This window comes from Panthera pardus, unplaced genomic scaffold, assembly GCF_024362965.1.
Source record: "Panthera pardus isolate Hobbes unplaced genomic scaffold, ASM2436296v1 HiC_scaffold_16, whole genome shotgun sequence".
NCBI lineage: Eukaryota > Metazoa > Chordata > Mammalia > Carnivora > Felidae > Panthera > Panthera pardus.
This window is the reverse complement of record NW_026526721.1, coordinates 120,226,915-120,243,574: the sequence shown is the minus strand read 5'-3', so window position 1 is coordinate 120,243,574 and position 16,660 is coordinate 120,226,915. Positions and strand designations below refer to the sequence as shown.

The following is a 16,660-nucleotide window of genomic DNA, read 5'->3' as shown; positions in this document are numbered from 1 at the left end:
CTGTATTATCTGTTCACATACTAAGGCACTTTAATATATAAAGTTCCACCCTCTCAACAATTTTGGTTCCCTTGTTCCTGTTCATAATGCATACTCTAGTGCCTTCAATTTTTAAAACTGTGGTAAAATATACGTAACATAAAATTTGCCATCTTAACCATTTTTTTAAGTTTACTTATTTTGAGAGGGACAAAGAGTGCGCAAGTGGGGGAGGAGAGAGAGGGAGAGAGAGAGAGAGAGAGAGAGAGAGAGAGAGAGAGAGAGAGAGAGACTCTCCCAAGCAGGCTCTGGACTGTCGGTACAGAGCCCAAAGTGGGGCCTGAACTCAGGAACCATGAGATCATGACCTGAGCCAAAATCAAGGGTCAAATGCCTAACCAACTGAGCCACCCAGGCGCCCCCATCTTAACCATTTTTAAGCGCACAGTTCAGTAGTGTTAAGTGCATGCACATTGTTATGCTAGAGCCTGCAATTTTAAAGCCAAGCTTCTATGCATTTGCTACAAATTGCATAGAAGGAAACACAAGCTGACATTTCCATTTTAAAGTGTCTGCTCTTGTATAGGGGGCATATCTGTTTTCTCTTTCACTGTATTTGCCTCAGAATGATGCCTTGGCAAGTCAGTTACGAGAATTCACAGGAGGCCAAATAGTCCTATCCTTTAAAACCCCTTAGTTACAAATACTCCTATGTAATTGGCCTACACAGTCTTTTAGTGAATATTCTGCAGTTCTCCTGTTCTCAGGTCCATCAGCTGTTGCCTCATTACTTCCTTTTTTCTCTTGCAGGGATGCCAACACCAACTGGGGCTAGAAACTATTGGTATTTTGTCCTCACCTACTTATATTTGGGTTCATAGGGATATGATGTTATGTGGTTTTGTCATAAATGTTCCGTAGATTTCAAACTTTGCTACCTACTTCATTTGTTTTTATGTGTGGATTCAGAGAGACCAAAAACTATGCTGTTATCATCACCACCACCACCATCTTCCCACAACCTATTCCTCTTCCCAGCCCCTTCCTCCCAGGACTAGCTTTTGAATCACTGTGACTTACTTAGTCTTACCATCTTTTAAATACTGCTTAAGAGAGTAGCTGGTAACTCTTTAGAACATTTGCTCTTTTTGTTGTTGTTGTTGTTAACTACACAAATCAAACATCTGTGAAAGACAGCACTTTGATAAGCCAAGTTTTAAGCCTTTTTAAATCTATCATAAAATTGCTTTTAAGAGATTATTTTTTGTTCTTCAGTAAAAAAAAAAAAAAAAAAAAAAAAAAAAAAAATTCCTCAAGATGGTAAGAATCAAAGACAGTTTCATCAAACCAAATTCTGTACCAAAGAGTACAGAGTAAAAATACTATTGAACAAATTATGTTATTAAGCCAATCTGAATAACAATCACATTTCTTCACTTCGGAGATAAAGTGACTGATGCACGGCAGGCACTCAGCTATTTGTTGAATGAATGACCCAGGAAAAGCCAAAGCTGGTTGTCTCCATTTCAGCAATGTACTTAGTAACCCTTTTTAACCCTCTTCTCTGGAAAGAAATGTCTCCCTAAATCTCACTCAATCCATGTTTCAAATAAATGAAAAATAAACTATTGTTTTGGAATTCTTTAAGTTTTTCTTCATATACCAAAACTGACTCGAATCCAACAACAAAGAATCCCTTCTGGAAGTTTAAGCCTCTCTTTATGCTTATAGTACTTGTAAAAAGATTAACCCATAATTTAATAAACAGCGTGATGGTTTGGGCTGGATTATTTCCCCCCACTATTAACACAATGTTATCCATCATTACTGATTCAATCAGCTACACAAATATCAAAACTTTTTTCCTGGAAAATATAAAATGGACAAGAAATCTACCCAAATCATTAAATGTGATAAACACGAATACATCACCCAAAGCCTAGTTTACCTAATAGTTAACTGTTTGCTATTTCTTTTCACAGTTCCACTATATAAACACTTCTGGAATCTACACAAAAAACGTCGCACTGGGATATTATTACATGCCGGATTATAAACCAGACACTACTATTACTACTATCAGTGCTCTAGCAATCCATTTCTTTTTCTCCTCTCTCTCTCACACGCGCGCACACACACGCACATTCGCACAGTGAAGCCTCCAATTAACTGCCGCTGCCGGTCCAAGTGTATTTTGTTTCTTTTGGAACTCGGGATTCGTACGGCCTTTGGGATGATCGAAAAAGAGTAACAAAAGGTATCATAAATATGAACCATCAGCCAGGTCAAAGCGTCTAGGCGTTGGGGGTGGGGTGGGATGCAGGTCCTGATAAAGGAAAGTAAACAAGGTGACTCAACTGCGGAGGAAGTTATTATCGTTGGTAAGTGGGTCTGTTGCTTTGGGGTGGGGGGTTGGGAGGTACTCAGGACACCCGCTCGGGCTTTGCTGTCTCTATAAGGGAAGACGCAGCTCCTTGAGCAGAAAAGGAAAGAATTCACTACAGCGTTCCTCCCCAGGATTTAATTTCGGAATCGCGGAAGGCCCTGCCCGGCAGCAAAGCTGTCAGTGTCACAACTGCCGCGATCCCCGTGACTCTGCCCAAAGAAACGAAACCTGCGTCTTCGCCCCATTCAGAGCATCAGGATATCCTCAAACCTTCTCTTCCCCTCTCTTTGCCGCTCATCCCGCAGACGACGAGCAGAAAGAGGAGGCTGGGGAGCCCAGTCCCAGGGTGGAGAGGGCCGCGGGGCCCCGGGTTCTGGGCCTTCTGAGCCGCTGCCCCCTCGCTCACCCACCTGATGCTCTTTCACCACTTCACTGAGGCAGGGATACCGCTCCGAGATCCATCGGTAAAACTTGGGGACTCCCATCTCGACCGCCAACACTAATTCCAATCAGGGCCAAACCGAAACCAAACGCCCCGCCGGGGCCTACGCCGCAGCCTCCGGCCGTCGCTCCGCCGATGACAACACACCGCTCGCCCGACCATAGAGAGCGCTCGCCGGGCCTAGAGCGGCCGATTCGAGGCCGCATCCCCGGGGCGGGGCTCTAATCCTAGCCGCCACCGAACGGCGGTGGTTACGTTCAAGAGCAAGGCGGTGTTTTGGTGCCTGAAACTTTGTTCTGGAAATGCCGGTTGATGGAACTGTGCTTTATAAATAGACGTGGAAGTGCTGTGAAAACCTCACGAGCCTGCTGGAAGAGTTTTGGAACGCTGATTTTTGTCCTGATTGCTTGTGTCCTGGGATTACTAATCTCAGTATTTTTCAACACAGATTTAGGAAGATCTGGTGATTTGGTTTAGTTTGGCGACGGGTGAAGCGTTTCTCCGAGGAATTGGTTTAGTTTTGTTTGGCGAGGGAGAGGTTTTTTCCTTTGAGGAATATAACTCTATAACAAAGTCTCTTTTAAAAACGCTTTTTTTCCGAATTATTTGAAAAAATTTCCTAACTCCTCTCCTAACCCCCAGCCAGCTTCCTCAACTCACCGTTAGGCCCCCAAACGTAATTATATATACTTATTTTCACATTCATGTCTCCTGGTTTATCGTGTTTTTCCCCCATCACACTCTAAACTGTATAGTGAAGCATAATTCTATCAAGCGAACTTAAGTAAAATTCTGTTATGGTGAATTTTCCATTTGAATGTAATAACCTCATTACTTTTAAGTATTGTGAATTATTTTAAATCTCCTGAAAGAAAATTTACAAAAAATTAACATTAAAATATCTTTAATTTTAAAATATTAACGAAATTTTAACTGTCTTCTAAGACCACTAGATTCTGTATTCTGGTAAACTCTCAGTATGGCAGCATCTTTAAAATTACATGATTTAGTTTTCATAGTCATACTCTTTTTTTTCTTATTACATTTTCAACCATACAAAAAAAAGAGTCTTATTAAGTGAACTTGATGTGTGCTTTATGTTTATATGTTTCACAGTTAGACTGGACAGTCAGTTCCTAGAGGCAGGGGAGGTAGCTTGGTGCATAAATCTAGCATAGTGCTTTGTCCATAGTATTTATTCAATAATTTTTTTTTTGTTCAAATGAATGCTTTTTAAAAAACATTTTTTAAAGTTTTATTTATTTTTTTTAAGTAATCTCCACACCTAACATGGGGCTCCAACTCACAACCCTGAGATCAAGGATCACATGCCAGTCAGGCACCACTCAAATGAATCCTTATGCTAGCTAGTACTTAAAATCAGAGTTGTAAAATGCAGTGAGACTGGCTTGTTTAAATACATCTTTTTAGAGCATAAAAACCTAAGATGTTACATTTCTCCAGTTATAATGAACATATATTAAGAAAGCAGTTTTCTCTCTCTCTGCTCCTACCCCACTCACACTCCTTCAAAAACATTAAAATTTTTTTTAAAACAAAGTTTATTTCTTAATAACAACATATATTATTTTAAATATTATTAACAATAAGGGAGTTAATACCAGTTGCTCTGAGAACATAAAGAAACTTATTTATGTTGTACTTTGGAAATGAATTGATATAATCACAGATTAATACCAAATGCATTAATATTAGATAATTAACATATTCTTTGAAGTAATTTCATTTCACATATATGGAGTCCAACCAAGGTACATCTGGCATAGTAAGTTTTCATCAGTAGCTTCTTGTATAAGGTAATGCACATGTCCTTCAATAGATAACGGCAGCCCTGTCACTCTATTTCGGGTCTTGATTACACCTTGCAGTCGCTGCTCGATGTCAAGAACATGGGTCTTGGCCTATAAGAAGAAATTAAAAATCGTAAGTGCTAAGACCCCAATAACAAGTGGATGATGATCACTTGAAATTACTACTTTTCTGTTATTTAACAAATGTTTATATCCTTTTATGGATCATTACCCTTTTTGTAAAATCAAAGACAAAAGAAATGAAACAAATACTACATGAGATACTGATTTTGAAGCTTGCGATGTTAGTTATGATTTTATTTCTTTTTAAAGTTATCTCTACACCCAAGGTGGGCCTTGAATTCACAACCCTGAGATCAAGAGTCGCATACTCTACCAGCTGAGCCAGCCAGGTACCACAAAGGCTTGCAACATTAATCTAACATCAACTGATATGGACATGTTTCTGGACTATGTAAAATACCAGGGAATTTCTTCTACATTACAGTTCTAGAAAAATAATAATTTAAAATCGACTCTGAAAATGTTAGGACTTAAATATGTGAATGAATAATAATAGCAACAATACTCTAAAAGCCTAATATTTAGATTACATTACTATGAGTAAATGGGACTTCTAAGCTACTTGGAATGGTACACATTTCTCTCAATAACAAAAGAATATCAAAATGCAAAAGTCAGAATGACATTATTACAATAATAATCCTCAATCTATTCTCACTTATTAAAAATTATTATCTGCAAACTCTGAGACTTCAATTAATATTAGTACAGAGTGAATTACTACACATTAAAGCTTTGTAAGTTCAGGTAATCTGTGTTCCAAGTTTTTCCCACTATATCTCATTATTGTGAGCTATCTATAGTTAAACAAGAACTAGAGCTCAGAGTATTCAGTGGTCAGTCACTGACAGCATTTAGAATCAATTCTCATTTATAGAGACACAGAATGTCAGCTCCTATCAAGCTACACCTTCTACTAACCTTTTCATTGACAACTTCCCCGGTTTCATTCAGTGGTGCTTTGGAATGTCCTTTCACTGGTTTACTCCATTCCACCAGAGGATCGTGTAGAAAAGTTTTTAAGACACTAAAATGTAAACAAATGTGGTAACATGATGTTATTTTTGTAAAAAGAAGTCTCTCTAAAGTCAGCACCTAGGTGAAAAGTAAGTGAAGGATGAGAAGCTAATGGTAATACTCTTACAACACACATTACTACTGCATCAGTAACATCTGTGAACTTACTGTTTTGGGGTGAGGGACTGAAAGGAAAGAGAGAGGGAAGAGGGAAGGCAGAGAAGGATCTGAGGTATTCTTGGAGAGTAGAGTTAAGTTGAGTTCTGTGTGCCATTTCTAAATGCATACTGTGAACTTCAAATACAACTACCTATGGAAAAACCCGCTCAGTTTTCTTATAGGCAGTATGTCCAAAACAAAACTCATTACCCTTTCTCAAACTATTTAACGTGTATTCCCCAAATCAGTAAAGAACATCATTCACTCATTTGCTCTGAACAAAAATCTAGGAATCATCCTAGAATCATCAATCCTCCTCTTAACACTCAATTCTACCTCCTAAAGCCCTTTAGAACCCTTCTACTTGCCTTCATTTCTACTGTCACTACCTCATCCAATGCACCATCATTTTTCTCTGAGTTACTCTAATAGTCCTCTAACTGGTTTTCTGGTCTCTAGCCCAAACTGCAACTGTAATTTTTCTACAGTGCAAAATCTGATTTCATTTTCTCTTTTTAAAATTTCTTCTTAAAAGTTTAAACGTGTAAACCAGCCCCATGTGGACTTTTCATAATCTAGCCCTGCTCATCTAGGCACCATGATCATAGCACCATCTACTCAAAGTCTACCCTCTAGAAAACAAAATTATATTTCTTAGGCAGTCCATGCCTTCACTTGCCTTGATATTTCTATCACTCAGAATACTCTTCCCGTTTGACGGTCAATTCCATTTATCTTTAAGGTTTCAGCTACTTCCTCCAGAAATTATTTCCTGACTTCCTCCAATTGGGATAGGAGCTCTTAGTATTTCACAAGATACTATACTTCCTCTTTCAGAGAATTTGCCTTCTCCTATGTCTAACTAACCAGTATGTTATACCAAAATGTATGGTAAACAGCTTTAAAGAAAGAAGGTGGATACATGAGCTTTAAAAGTCCTTTTAAAAACTACATACTACAGCTAACATATTTAATGGTGAAACTTCTATACCCCCAAGATTAGGAACAAGATAAAGATGTGGACTTCTCACCTTGTCTATCTGACATTCATTTTGCTAGGGCAATTAGGCAAGAAAAAAAAGGCATGAGATTGGAAAGGAAAAAGTAAAACAATTTTTATCTGCAGACAATGTGCTGTTATAGAGAGAAAAATCTTAAGGTACCTACAAAATAACTATTAGAACTAATAAATGAGTTCAGCAAAATTTGCAAGATAGGGATAAATATACAAAAATCTAACACAAAAAATGAATACAAAAATGAAATAAAGAAGAAATTCCATTTAGCATAGTATTTAAAAAACACATAGAAGCACATTTAAAAAAATACAAGACTTGAAAACTAAAAATTATAAAACACTATTGAAAGAAATTACAGAAGAATTAAATAAATGAAAAGACATCCAATGTTCATGGTTCAGAAGACTCAACATTTTTGAATGACAATACTCCACAAACTAACAGATTCAATGTCATTCTTATTAACATCCAGGTTGGCTTTTTGCAGAAGTTGACAAGATGACCTTAAAATTACGGAAATGCAAAGAATAGCCAAACAATCTTGAAAAAGAAAAAGTTGGAGCACTCACAATTCCAAATTTCAAAATTTACTACAAAGCTACAGTGATCAAGATAATGTGTTGTAGGCATATGGTTAGACATACAGATCAAGAGAACAAAATTGAAGAGTCCAGAAATAAAGTCTTACATATATGCTCAACTGATTTTTCATAGAAGTGCCAAGACAATTAAATGGAGAATAATATTTTCAAAAAGTAGTGTGAGGAAAACTGGATCTGCACACTCAAAAGAATAAATATGGACCCCTACCTCACACCAGAAACACAAAATAACTGAAAATGACCATAGACCTAAATATAAGAGCTAAAACTACAAAACACTTAAAAGAAAACAGAGGCGTAACTGTTCATGATTTGGATTATGCAATAGTTTCTTAAATGACACCAAAAGCACAAACAACAATAAAAATAGATAAATTGGACTTCATCAAAACTAAAAACTTAAATGCTAAAAAGGACATCATCAAGAAAGCAAAAAAGACAATCCACATATGGGAGAAAATATTTTCAAATTATGTATCTCTTAAGGATTTACTACCCACAATATGTAAAGAAGTCTTACAACGCAACAATAAAAAGACAAATAATTCAATTTAAAAAAAAATGGAAAGGATTTGAATAGTTATTTGTCCAAAGATGATATACAACTGACCAATAAGTGCATGAAGAGATGCTCAACATAACTGATCATTAGGGAAATGCAAGCTAAAACCATAACGAGATACCATTAGGTATACCACCCACTAGGATGGGTAAAGTAAAAAAGACAGGTAAACAACAAGTGTTGGTAAGAATGTGGAGAAATTGGAACCCTCATACCTTGCCATTGGGATTCTAACGTATTACCTCAAAATGTTAAGCTTAGAGTTAACATGTAACCCAGTAATTCTACACCATACCCAAGAAAACTGAAAACGTATATCCACATAAAACTTGTACACAAATGTTCACAGCCACACTTTTCACAATAGTCAAAAGGTGTAAACAATCCATTGTCCATTAGTTGATAAACGGATAAACAAAATGTGATGTACAATAGAATATTTGGCAATAAGAAAGAATGAATTACTAATACAGGCTACAACATGGATAAACCCTAAAAACACCATGTTAAGTGAAAGAAGACATAAAATGCCACATGTTGTAGGATTCCATTTATATATGAAATGTTCAGAATAGTCAAATCCATTGAGACAGAAAGTAGGTTAGTGTTTGCTAGACAATGGCAGGGGAGTAGGGATGGAGAGTACCTGCTAATTTCTTTTGGGGGTGATAAAAATGTTTTATAATTAGATACCAGTGATGGTTGCACAATCTTGGGAATATGCTAAAAACCACTACAGTACACTTTGAAACAGTTAATTTTACGGTATGTAAATTACATCTTTTAAAAAACTGAGATATAATGGACGTACAACATTAGTTTCAGGTGTACATAACTTGCTATTTGTATATATTGCAGAATGATCATCACAAGAAATCTAGCTAATATCCATAAACATACATAGTTACAAATGTTTTTTCTTGTGATGAGAACATTTATTTGTTTGCTTATTTAAATTATTTATTCACTTAACTAATCTCTATACCCAACATGGGGCTTGAACTCACAAGCCTGGGATCAAGAGTCTCATGTTCTTCCACCTGAAACATCAGGCACCCCCTTCGGACACGGACTTTTAATATTTACTCTCTTAGCAACTTTCAAATACACAATACGGTATTATTAACTATAGTCACCATGTTGCACAAAATATTTCCACGACTTAATTTATTTCATAACGAAAAGTTTATACCTTTTGATCACCTTCATCCATTGTCTATCCTCCACCCCCACCCTCTGGCCACCACCAGTCTGTTTTTTATGAGCTCAGTTTTTGTTTTTCTTTTTTTACTTAAGTTTTAATTTTAATTTCCATTAACATAGTGTTATGTTAGTTTCAGATGTACAATAAAGTAATTCAACAGTTCCATACATTACCCTGTGCGCATCATGACAAGTGTAATCCTTAGTTCCCATCACCTATTTAACCATCCCTCCACTCCACCTTGGTAATAACCATCAGATTGTTCACTATAATAAGAGTTTGTATCTTGCTCTATTTTTTCACCTTTGCTTGCTTGTTTTATTTCTTAAATTCCACATATGAGTGAAATCATATGGTATTTGTCTTTCTTTGATTGACTTCTTTCACTTAGTATACTTTTTAGCTCCACCCATGTCATTGCAAATGGCAAAATTACATCCTTTTTTATAATTGAATAATATCCTATTATATGTGTGTGTGTGTGTGTGTGTGTGTGTGTGTGTGTGTGTACATACATTACCAAGTCTTTTTTTTCCTTAAATTTATTTGTTTAAATTCAAGTTAGTTAACATACAGTGTAGTATTGGTTTCAGGAGTAGAACCCCGTGATTCATCACTTACATACAACATCCAGTACTCATCCCAACAAGTACCCTCCTTAATGCCCACCACCCGTTTAGCCCATCCCCCTACAACCCACCTCCCCTCCAGCAACCCTCAGTTTGTTCTTTGTATTTAAGAGTCTCTTATGTTTTTATCTTATTTTTCCTTCCCTTCCCCTATGTTTATCTGTTACATTGCTTAAATTCCACATGAGGGATATCATAGGATATCTGTCTTTCTCTGGCTGATTATTTAGCTTAGCATAATACACTCTAGGTCCATCCATGTTGTTGCAAATGGCAAGATTTCATTCTTTTTGATCACTGAGCAATATTCCACTGTGTGTATGTATGTATGTGTATATGTGCGTGTGCGTGTGTGTGTGTGCGTGTGTGTATATACATACATCTTCTTTATCCATTCAGCAGTTGATGGACATTAGGGCTCTTTCCATACTTTGACTATTATTGATAGTGCTGCTATAAACATTGGGGTGCATGTGCCCCTTCGAATCAGCATTTTTGTATCCTTTGGATAAATACCTAGTGGTGCAATTGCTGGGTCATACAGTAGTTCTATTTTTAATTTTTTGAGGAACCTCCATACTGTTTTCCAGAGTGGCTGCACCAGTTTGCCTTCTCACCAACAGTATAAGAGGGTTCCCCTTTCTCTGCATCCTCGCCAACATCTGTTGTTTCCTGAGTTGTTAATTTTAGCCATTCTGAAGATGTGAGGTGGTATCTCAATGTGGTTTTGATATGTATTTCCCTGATGATGAGCAATGTTGAGCATTTTTTCATGTGTCTATTGGTCATCTGGATGTCTTCTTTGGAAAAGTGTTTATTCATGTCTTATGCCCATTTCTTCACTGGATAGTTTTTTTGGGTGTTCAGTTTGATAACAAAATCTATAAAGATAAATTCTTTATGTATTTTGGATACTAACCTTTTATCTGATATGCCATTTGCAAATATCTTCTCCTATTCCATCAGCTGTCTTTTAGTTTTGTTGATTGTTTCCTTCACTGTGCAGAAGTTTTTATCTTGACGAGGACCCAATAGGTGATTTTTGCTTTTATTTCCCTTGCCTCTGGAGACACGTGCTGTGGCCAAGGTCAAAGAGGTTTCTGCCTGTTTTCTCCTCTAGGATTTTGTTGGTTTCCTGTCTCACATTTAGGTCTTTCATCTATTTTGAATTTATTCTTATGTATGGTGTAAGAAAGTGGTCCGGTTTGATTCTTCTAAATGTCACTGTCCAATTCTCCCAGCACCATTTGTTAAAGAGACTGTCTTTTTTCCACTGGATACTCTTCCTGCTTTGTCGAAGATTCACTGGCCATACATTTGTGGGTCTATTTCTGGGTTCTCTATTCTATTTCATTGATCTAGGTCTCCATTTTTATGCCAACACCATACTGTCTTGATGTAATCCAGGCTAAAGTCTGGAACTGTGATGCCTCCAGCTTTGGTTTTCTTTTTCAACATTACTTTGGCTATTCAGGGTCTTTTGTGGTTCCATACAAATTTTAGGATTGTTTGTTCTAGCTATGTGAAGAATCCTGGTGGTATTTTGATAGGGATGGCATTGAATGTGTAGATTGCTTTGGGTAATATAGACATTTTAACAATATTTATTCTTCCAATCCATGAGGATGGAATATTTTTCCATTTCCTTGTATCTTTTTCAATTTCTTTCATAAGCTTTCTGTAGTTTTCAGCATACAGATCTTTTACCTCTTTAATTAGGTTTATTCCTAGGTATTTTATGGTTTTTGGTGCAATTGTAAATGGGATCGATTCCTTGATTTCTCTTTCTGCTGCTTCATTGGTATATAGAAATGCAACTGATTTCTGTACGTTGATTTTATATCTTGCAACTTTGCTGAATTCATATATCAGTTCTAGCAGTTTTTTTGGTGAAGTCTTTTGGGTTTTCTATGTAGAATATCATGTCACCTGTGAAGAATGAAAGTCTGGCTTGTCAATTTGTATGCCTTTTATTTCTTTTTGTTGTCTGATTGCTGAGGCTAGGACTTCCAGTACTATGTTGAAAACTATACCATATCTTCTTTACCCATTCATCAATCAATAGACACTTGGGCTGCTTCCATTATCTTGGCTATTAGAAATAATGCTGCTATACACATCAAGGTGTATGTATCTCTTTGGATTAGTGTTCTTGCATTCTTTTGTAAGTGCCTAGTAGTGCAGCTCGTGGATCATAAGGTAGTTCTATTTTTTTCTTTTTAAGACTCCACATATAAGTGATCTCATACACTTCTGTCTTATTTTCACTTGGCATACATGCCTTCAAGGTCTATCTATGTTGTCACAAATGGCAAGATTTCCTTCTTTTTATGGCTGAATAATATTCCACTGTGCATGTATATGTGTGTGTGTGTGTGTGTGTGTGTGTGTGTGTGTATACACATATACATATACATACATCAGACTTTTTTTACCCATTCATCCATCAATGGACACTCAGGTTGCTTCCATGTCTTGGCTATTATAAATAATGCTGCAATGAACTGTAAGTTATACCTTAATAAAGCTTTATTTAAAAAAATTCACTTCGGGGCACCTGGGTGGCTCAGTTGGTTGAGCATCCAACTTCAGCTCAGGTCATATCTTGCGGTTTGTGAGTTTGAGCCCCACGTCAGGCTCTGTGCTGACAGCTCAGAGCATGGAGCCTGCTTCGGATTCTGTGTCTTTCCCTCTCACTTCCCCTCCCATGCTCATGCTCTGTCTCTCAACAATAAATAAACATTAAAAAAAAATGTTTTTTAAATACAATACAATAAAATAAAAAAATTCACTTCAACCAATGCAAAGTGGCTTCTATTATTTAAAAAACATATTTAGGAACCAGTAATTACACTCAAGATTACTGTTAAATTGTTTACATAACATAAATAATTACCTCATTAAAGGCTCTCTTTGATCTCGCATCAGCCTCATTGTAACTTCACAAGCTCTTCGAAAAAGACCTTCTGTTCCCATAGGACCCATTCCATTAACCATATTATGAGTCAGCCGAAATGGAACAATTTCTGGAACTTCAAAGGTTTCCCCCTTAAAACAAGGCATTTTATTAAAAAGTAGTATTAGAATTTTAAAATCTTTGTGCAAAAAAAAATTAGAACTTCAAGTCTAGACTCTTTAAGCAAAGTGCAGAGATACCTTCAAAATATTTATATTTTTATAATATGTAAATATAAAAATATTTGTAACCACATTAAAGGCCTATATCATGAAGGAGCCTACATCTCTACCTTTGATCTAACGGATGGATGGATTCACCTATCACTGAATTATTATAGTGAATATTACTATAGAGAAATTTTTATGCATTCAATATTTAATCTCTTATTAACTTCCTTAATGTCCTTCTTGAGTAATATAAAATAAAAACAAATATTCTCATATTTTTCTTTTTTTTTTTTAAGAGTTTCACTTTAAAGCAGGGAGGGAAAAGAAATAACCAAATGTTAGATGCTCATATTGATGAGAGTATACAACATATAATATAATGAAGTCCAGTTCATTTGTTTTCTACCATTCTCAACCTGCCTTTCATAGGGCCTTTTCATCCCCAAATTTATTGACTCAGTTTCTTATATGATTTAACAAATACCAGTGGTTTATCTTTTGATTTAATCTTATTTGTATCTGTAACCTGTCTTAGTTCCTGTGACAGCAGACGGCAATCAATACTGGGGATATGAAAATAGGGGGTTAATCTACTAGTATGCCTTCCAGGACACTGGAAAATTAGAGGGGGGCTGAGGGACCTCAGTCCAACTAGCTTAATTTATTCTTAAGCCCCTCTGGACCTAAAGAATTTTCTGGGATGTCTGCCAAGATCTGTGTATTTTGTTTAAATTCCTGGATGATTCTGATATGCTGCCAGGTTTGGAAACCATCACATTAAAGTACTGTCTCTTTAGAACTGAGTCTCAGTAAAATGAACTGATCTGCCCATATCACATAATTAAGAACGGAGTCAGAACTTGAATCTTTGGATTTCAAGTTCAGTGCTAGTTTTCCTGTATCACTTTTTTGAGTTCTCTTCATCCTAAGTTGCTTTACTGAGGACTCTGGGATCCACTGATCAAAACCAGTCAAAAAAACTCTCAGTGTGACTCAACTGTGATGATAACTGCTACCAACGGGTATATCTAGGAAGAACAGTTGTTAAAAAAGGCAATTGGGAGAAAACATACAATTAACTAGAATGAGTCACATCACTTACCTTATTGAAGAGACAGTTGAAATCCACATGTACACATTCACCAGTCAAAGAATCAAAGAGGATGTTTTCACCATGACGGTCTCCAAGCCCCAGGATATAACCAACCATTGACATAACTGCAGTGGAACGACAGTATGCTGACCTGCTACTGTACCTAAAGAAAACACAATGCCTATCACATATCCTTATGCCACTGATTTAATTTAGATTTAATTTTAAATTTAGAATTAAAAAAAAAATTTTTTTAAGTAATCTCTAGCCCCAATGTGGGTCTCAAACTCACAACCTCGAGAACAATCACACACTCTACTGACTGAGCCAGACAGGCACCCCTAAGATATTTTTTAAAACATCTAACCATAATAATGTATTATTTTCTGTTTAATTTACCATGATGTAGGATCAGGGAATGTCCTCAGAAACCACTCATGAAAAACAGGAGGATGCCTGGGTAGGAGAAATTCTTGGAATACTTTGAGTTTTTCAGACAAAGCTGCGGCTTTTGGTAGCATACACTGGCGAAGTTCTTTTCCTGTCATATAAACTCCTACAAGGTAGAGTGGTTTTCATTAATCACACAAGCCAAATAAGGGGCAATTTTTTTATTGGACAGAAAACATCCATTTTTATTCAAATTGTTAATTAAAAGAATGGAAAATTTTTCATAAACTTACCTTCTGATATTATAATAAAATAATAAAACGCATTATGTATGTTCTCTTGTAATTATCCAAAGTGAAGCTTCTTGTTTATGAAAATAAATGTCAACTAAAACTAATGTGGAATCAACTGATTCCAGAAGATATTACTCAGAATAAATCCAACGTGAGGAGTACCCCTGGAATTGTAAAATGCTGTAGTCCTCACTAAAATTGTACTAATCTCTCTGTTAATCAGCATGTAGTATAGGTCCACACTGAATCATTATTTAAAAACCTACAATGGTGCTTTGAAATAATTTACTGTGTGAAGGCTAGCCTGTAAGATTCATAGTATAGCTGATTCTTGAGCTAATCTTGTACAATGCAAATCATCTGGAGAAAAACAAGAAATTTTCCTTCTGATATACTGGTGAGCTTATATTAGATGGGTGATATGACTACAGTCTATAAAGTGCCTTTCAGGCCCACCTTGGTTTAGATACTTTTTTTTTTTAAGAGAGAAAGTACAAATGGGGGATAGGGGCAGAGGGAAAAGGGGAGAGAGGCAGTGAGAAGGAAAGGTGGGGAGAGAGGAAGAGAGAGAGAGAGAGAGAGAGAGAGAGAGAGAGAAAATATCTCAATCAGGCTCCATGCTCAGCATAGAGCCTGATATAGGGCTCAATCCCACAACCCTGGGATCATGATTGGAGCTGCAATCAAGAGTAAGATACTCAACTGACTGAGCCACTCAGGCACCTCAGTTTGGTGCTTTTTACACCCAAGGCAGAGCCAAAGTTTTAAGGATAAGTTTGAGATTTGATGTTTTCAGTCTCAAATGTTACATAATTCCCATGTGTTCACGGTATTTAAAAAAGTTTTTTTTAATATTAAAAAAAATCCAATAACAATAACTAAAACTTTATTTCATCCTTCCAATAAAATAGTCAATAGTAAATTCCTTGGAATAAGAGTCCAGTGTGTGAGTTTCAGCTCTGCAACTTATCAGCTTTGTGAACGTGGGGAAGTTACTTAACCTCTGTACTGTACATAAAATAGGGATAATCACTTAACAATAAAAAACAAGGCATATAACATACTTAGCACAATGATACAGTAACTTATAAATGTTACTTATTGTTATGGGTTAAATTGTACCCTAAAAAAATGTGTTTAAGTCCTAATCCCTGGTACCTGTGAATGTGACCTTAATTGAAAGTAGGGTTGCTGCCCATATAATAAAGTTAAGATGAGGTCATTATGGTGGGCCCTTAATACACTATGACTGTGTATAAAATACTGTATAAGAAAACAGACATATAGACTTAGGGACAACACTGTACGATGACGGAGAATAGAGCGAGTAAAGTGATGAGTCTATAAGCTAAGTAACATCAAATATTGCTGAAGAGAGCAGAAGCTGACAGAAATGCATGGAAGTTTCTCTGCTAGAGCTTGCAGAGAGATGGCCCTACTGACACCAAGATTTTGGATTCACAATTCCCAAATTGTGAAAGAATACATTTCTGTTGTTTGTAGCACTTTGTTACAGTGGCCCTAGGGAAGAGAATAACTTATTTTCTACCTTATTCTGATAACTTCATCTATCATCCCATATGTTCTTCATCTAGCTATTCTTAATGTCTGTATCTTTTATAACAATAGTACAATTACCTAAGGAACTCAATATTGTTACAGTATTATTAACTAACCTTTAGACCTTATCAAATTTCACCAAATGTCCCACTACTATCCTTTGTCTGGGCCAGGATCCAACCAGGATCCCTTATTACACTCAGCTGTCATTATCTCCTTAATGTCCTCAAATGTGAGTAATTTTTGTCTTTGTCTTTGATTACCTTGAAATTTTTTAAGAGTTCTAACCAGTCATATTTTTGTT

The 16,660-nt window shown here is 36.3% G+C and overlaps 2 protein-coding genes across 5 annotated transcripts in view; both read right to left on the bottom strand.

The window, feature by feature from the left end:
• The window catches only part of XRN1 (5'-3' exoribonuclease 1), a 121,054-nt gene extending 118,052 nt beyond the window's left edge, over nt 1-3,002 (bottom strand). For both annotated transcript variants that reach the window (XM_019438497.2, XM_019438503.2), the window contains exon 1: nt 2,776-3,002. In XM_019438497.2, coding sequence (XP_019294042.2) covers nt 2,776-2,850 — 75 coding nt within the window. In that variant the 5' untranslated portion in view covers nt 2,851-3,002. The remainder of the gene's footprint in view (nt 1-2,775) is intronic.
• Nucleotides 3,003-4,350: 1,348 nt separating this feature from the next.
• Nucleotides 4,351-16,660, bottom strand: part of ATR (ATR serine/threonine kinase) — a 99,543-nt gene continuing 87,233 nt past the window's right edge. For 2 of the 3 annotated variants that reach the window (XM_053903757.1, XM_053903758.1), the window contains 5 exons: nt 14,513-14,669; nt 14,123-14,276; nt 12,791-12,942; nt 5,624-5,729; nt 4,351-4,729 (listed from right to left, as the gene is read on the bottom strand). In XM_053903757.1, the coding sequence (XP_053759732.1) occupies nt 4,556-4,729; nt 5,624-5,729; nt 12,791-12,942; nt 14,123-14,276; nt 14,513-14,669 (743 nt within the window). In that variant the 3' untranslated portion in view covers nt 4,351-4,555. Of the gene's footprint in view, nt 4,730-5,623; nt 5,730-12,790; nt 12,943-14,122; nt 14,277-14,512; nt 14,670-16,660 lie in introns of those variants that run through there. The other variant, XR_008422563.1, reaches the window with a different exon arrangement.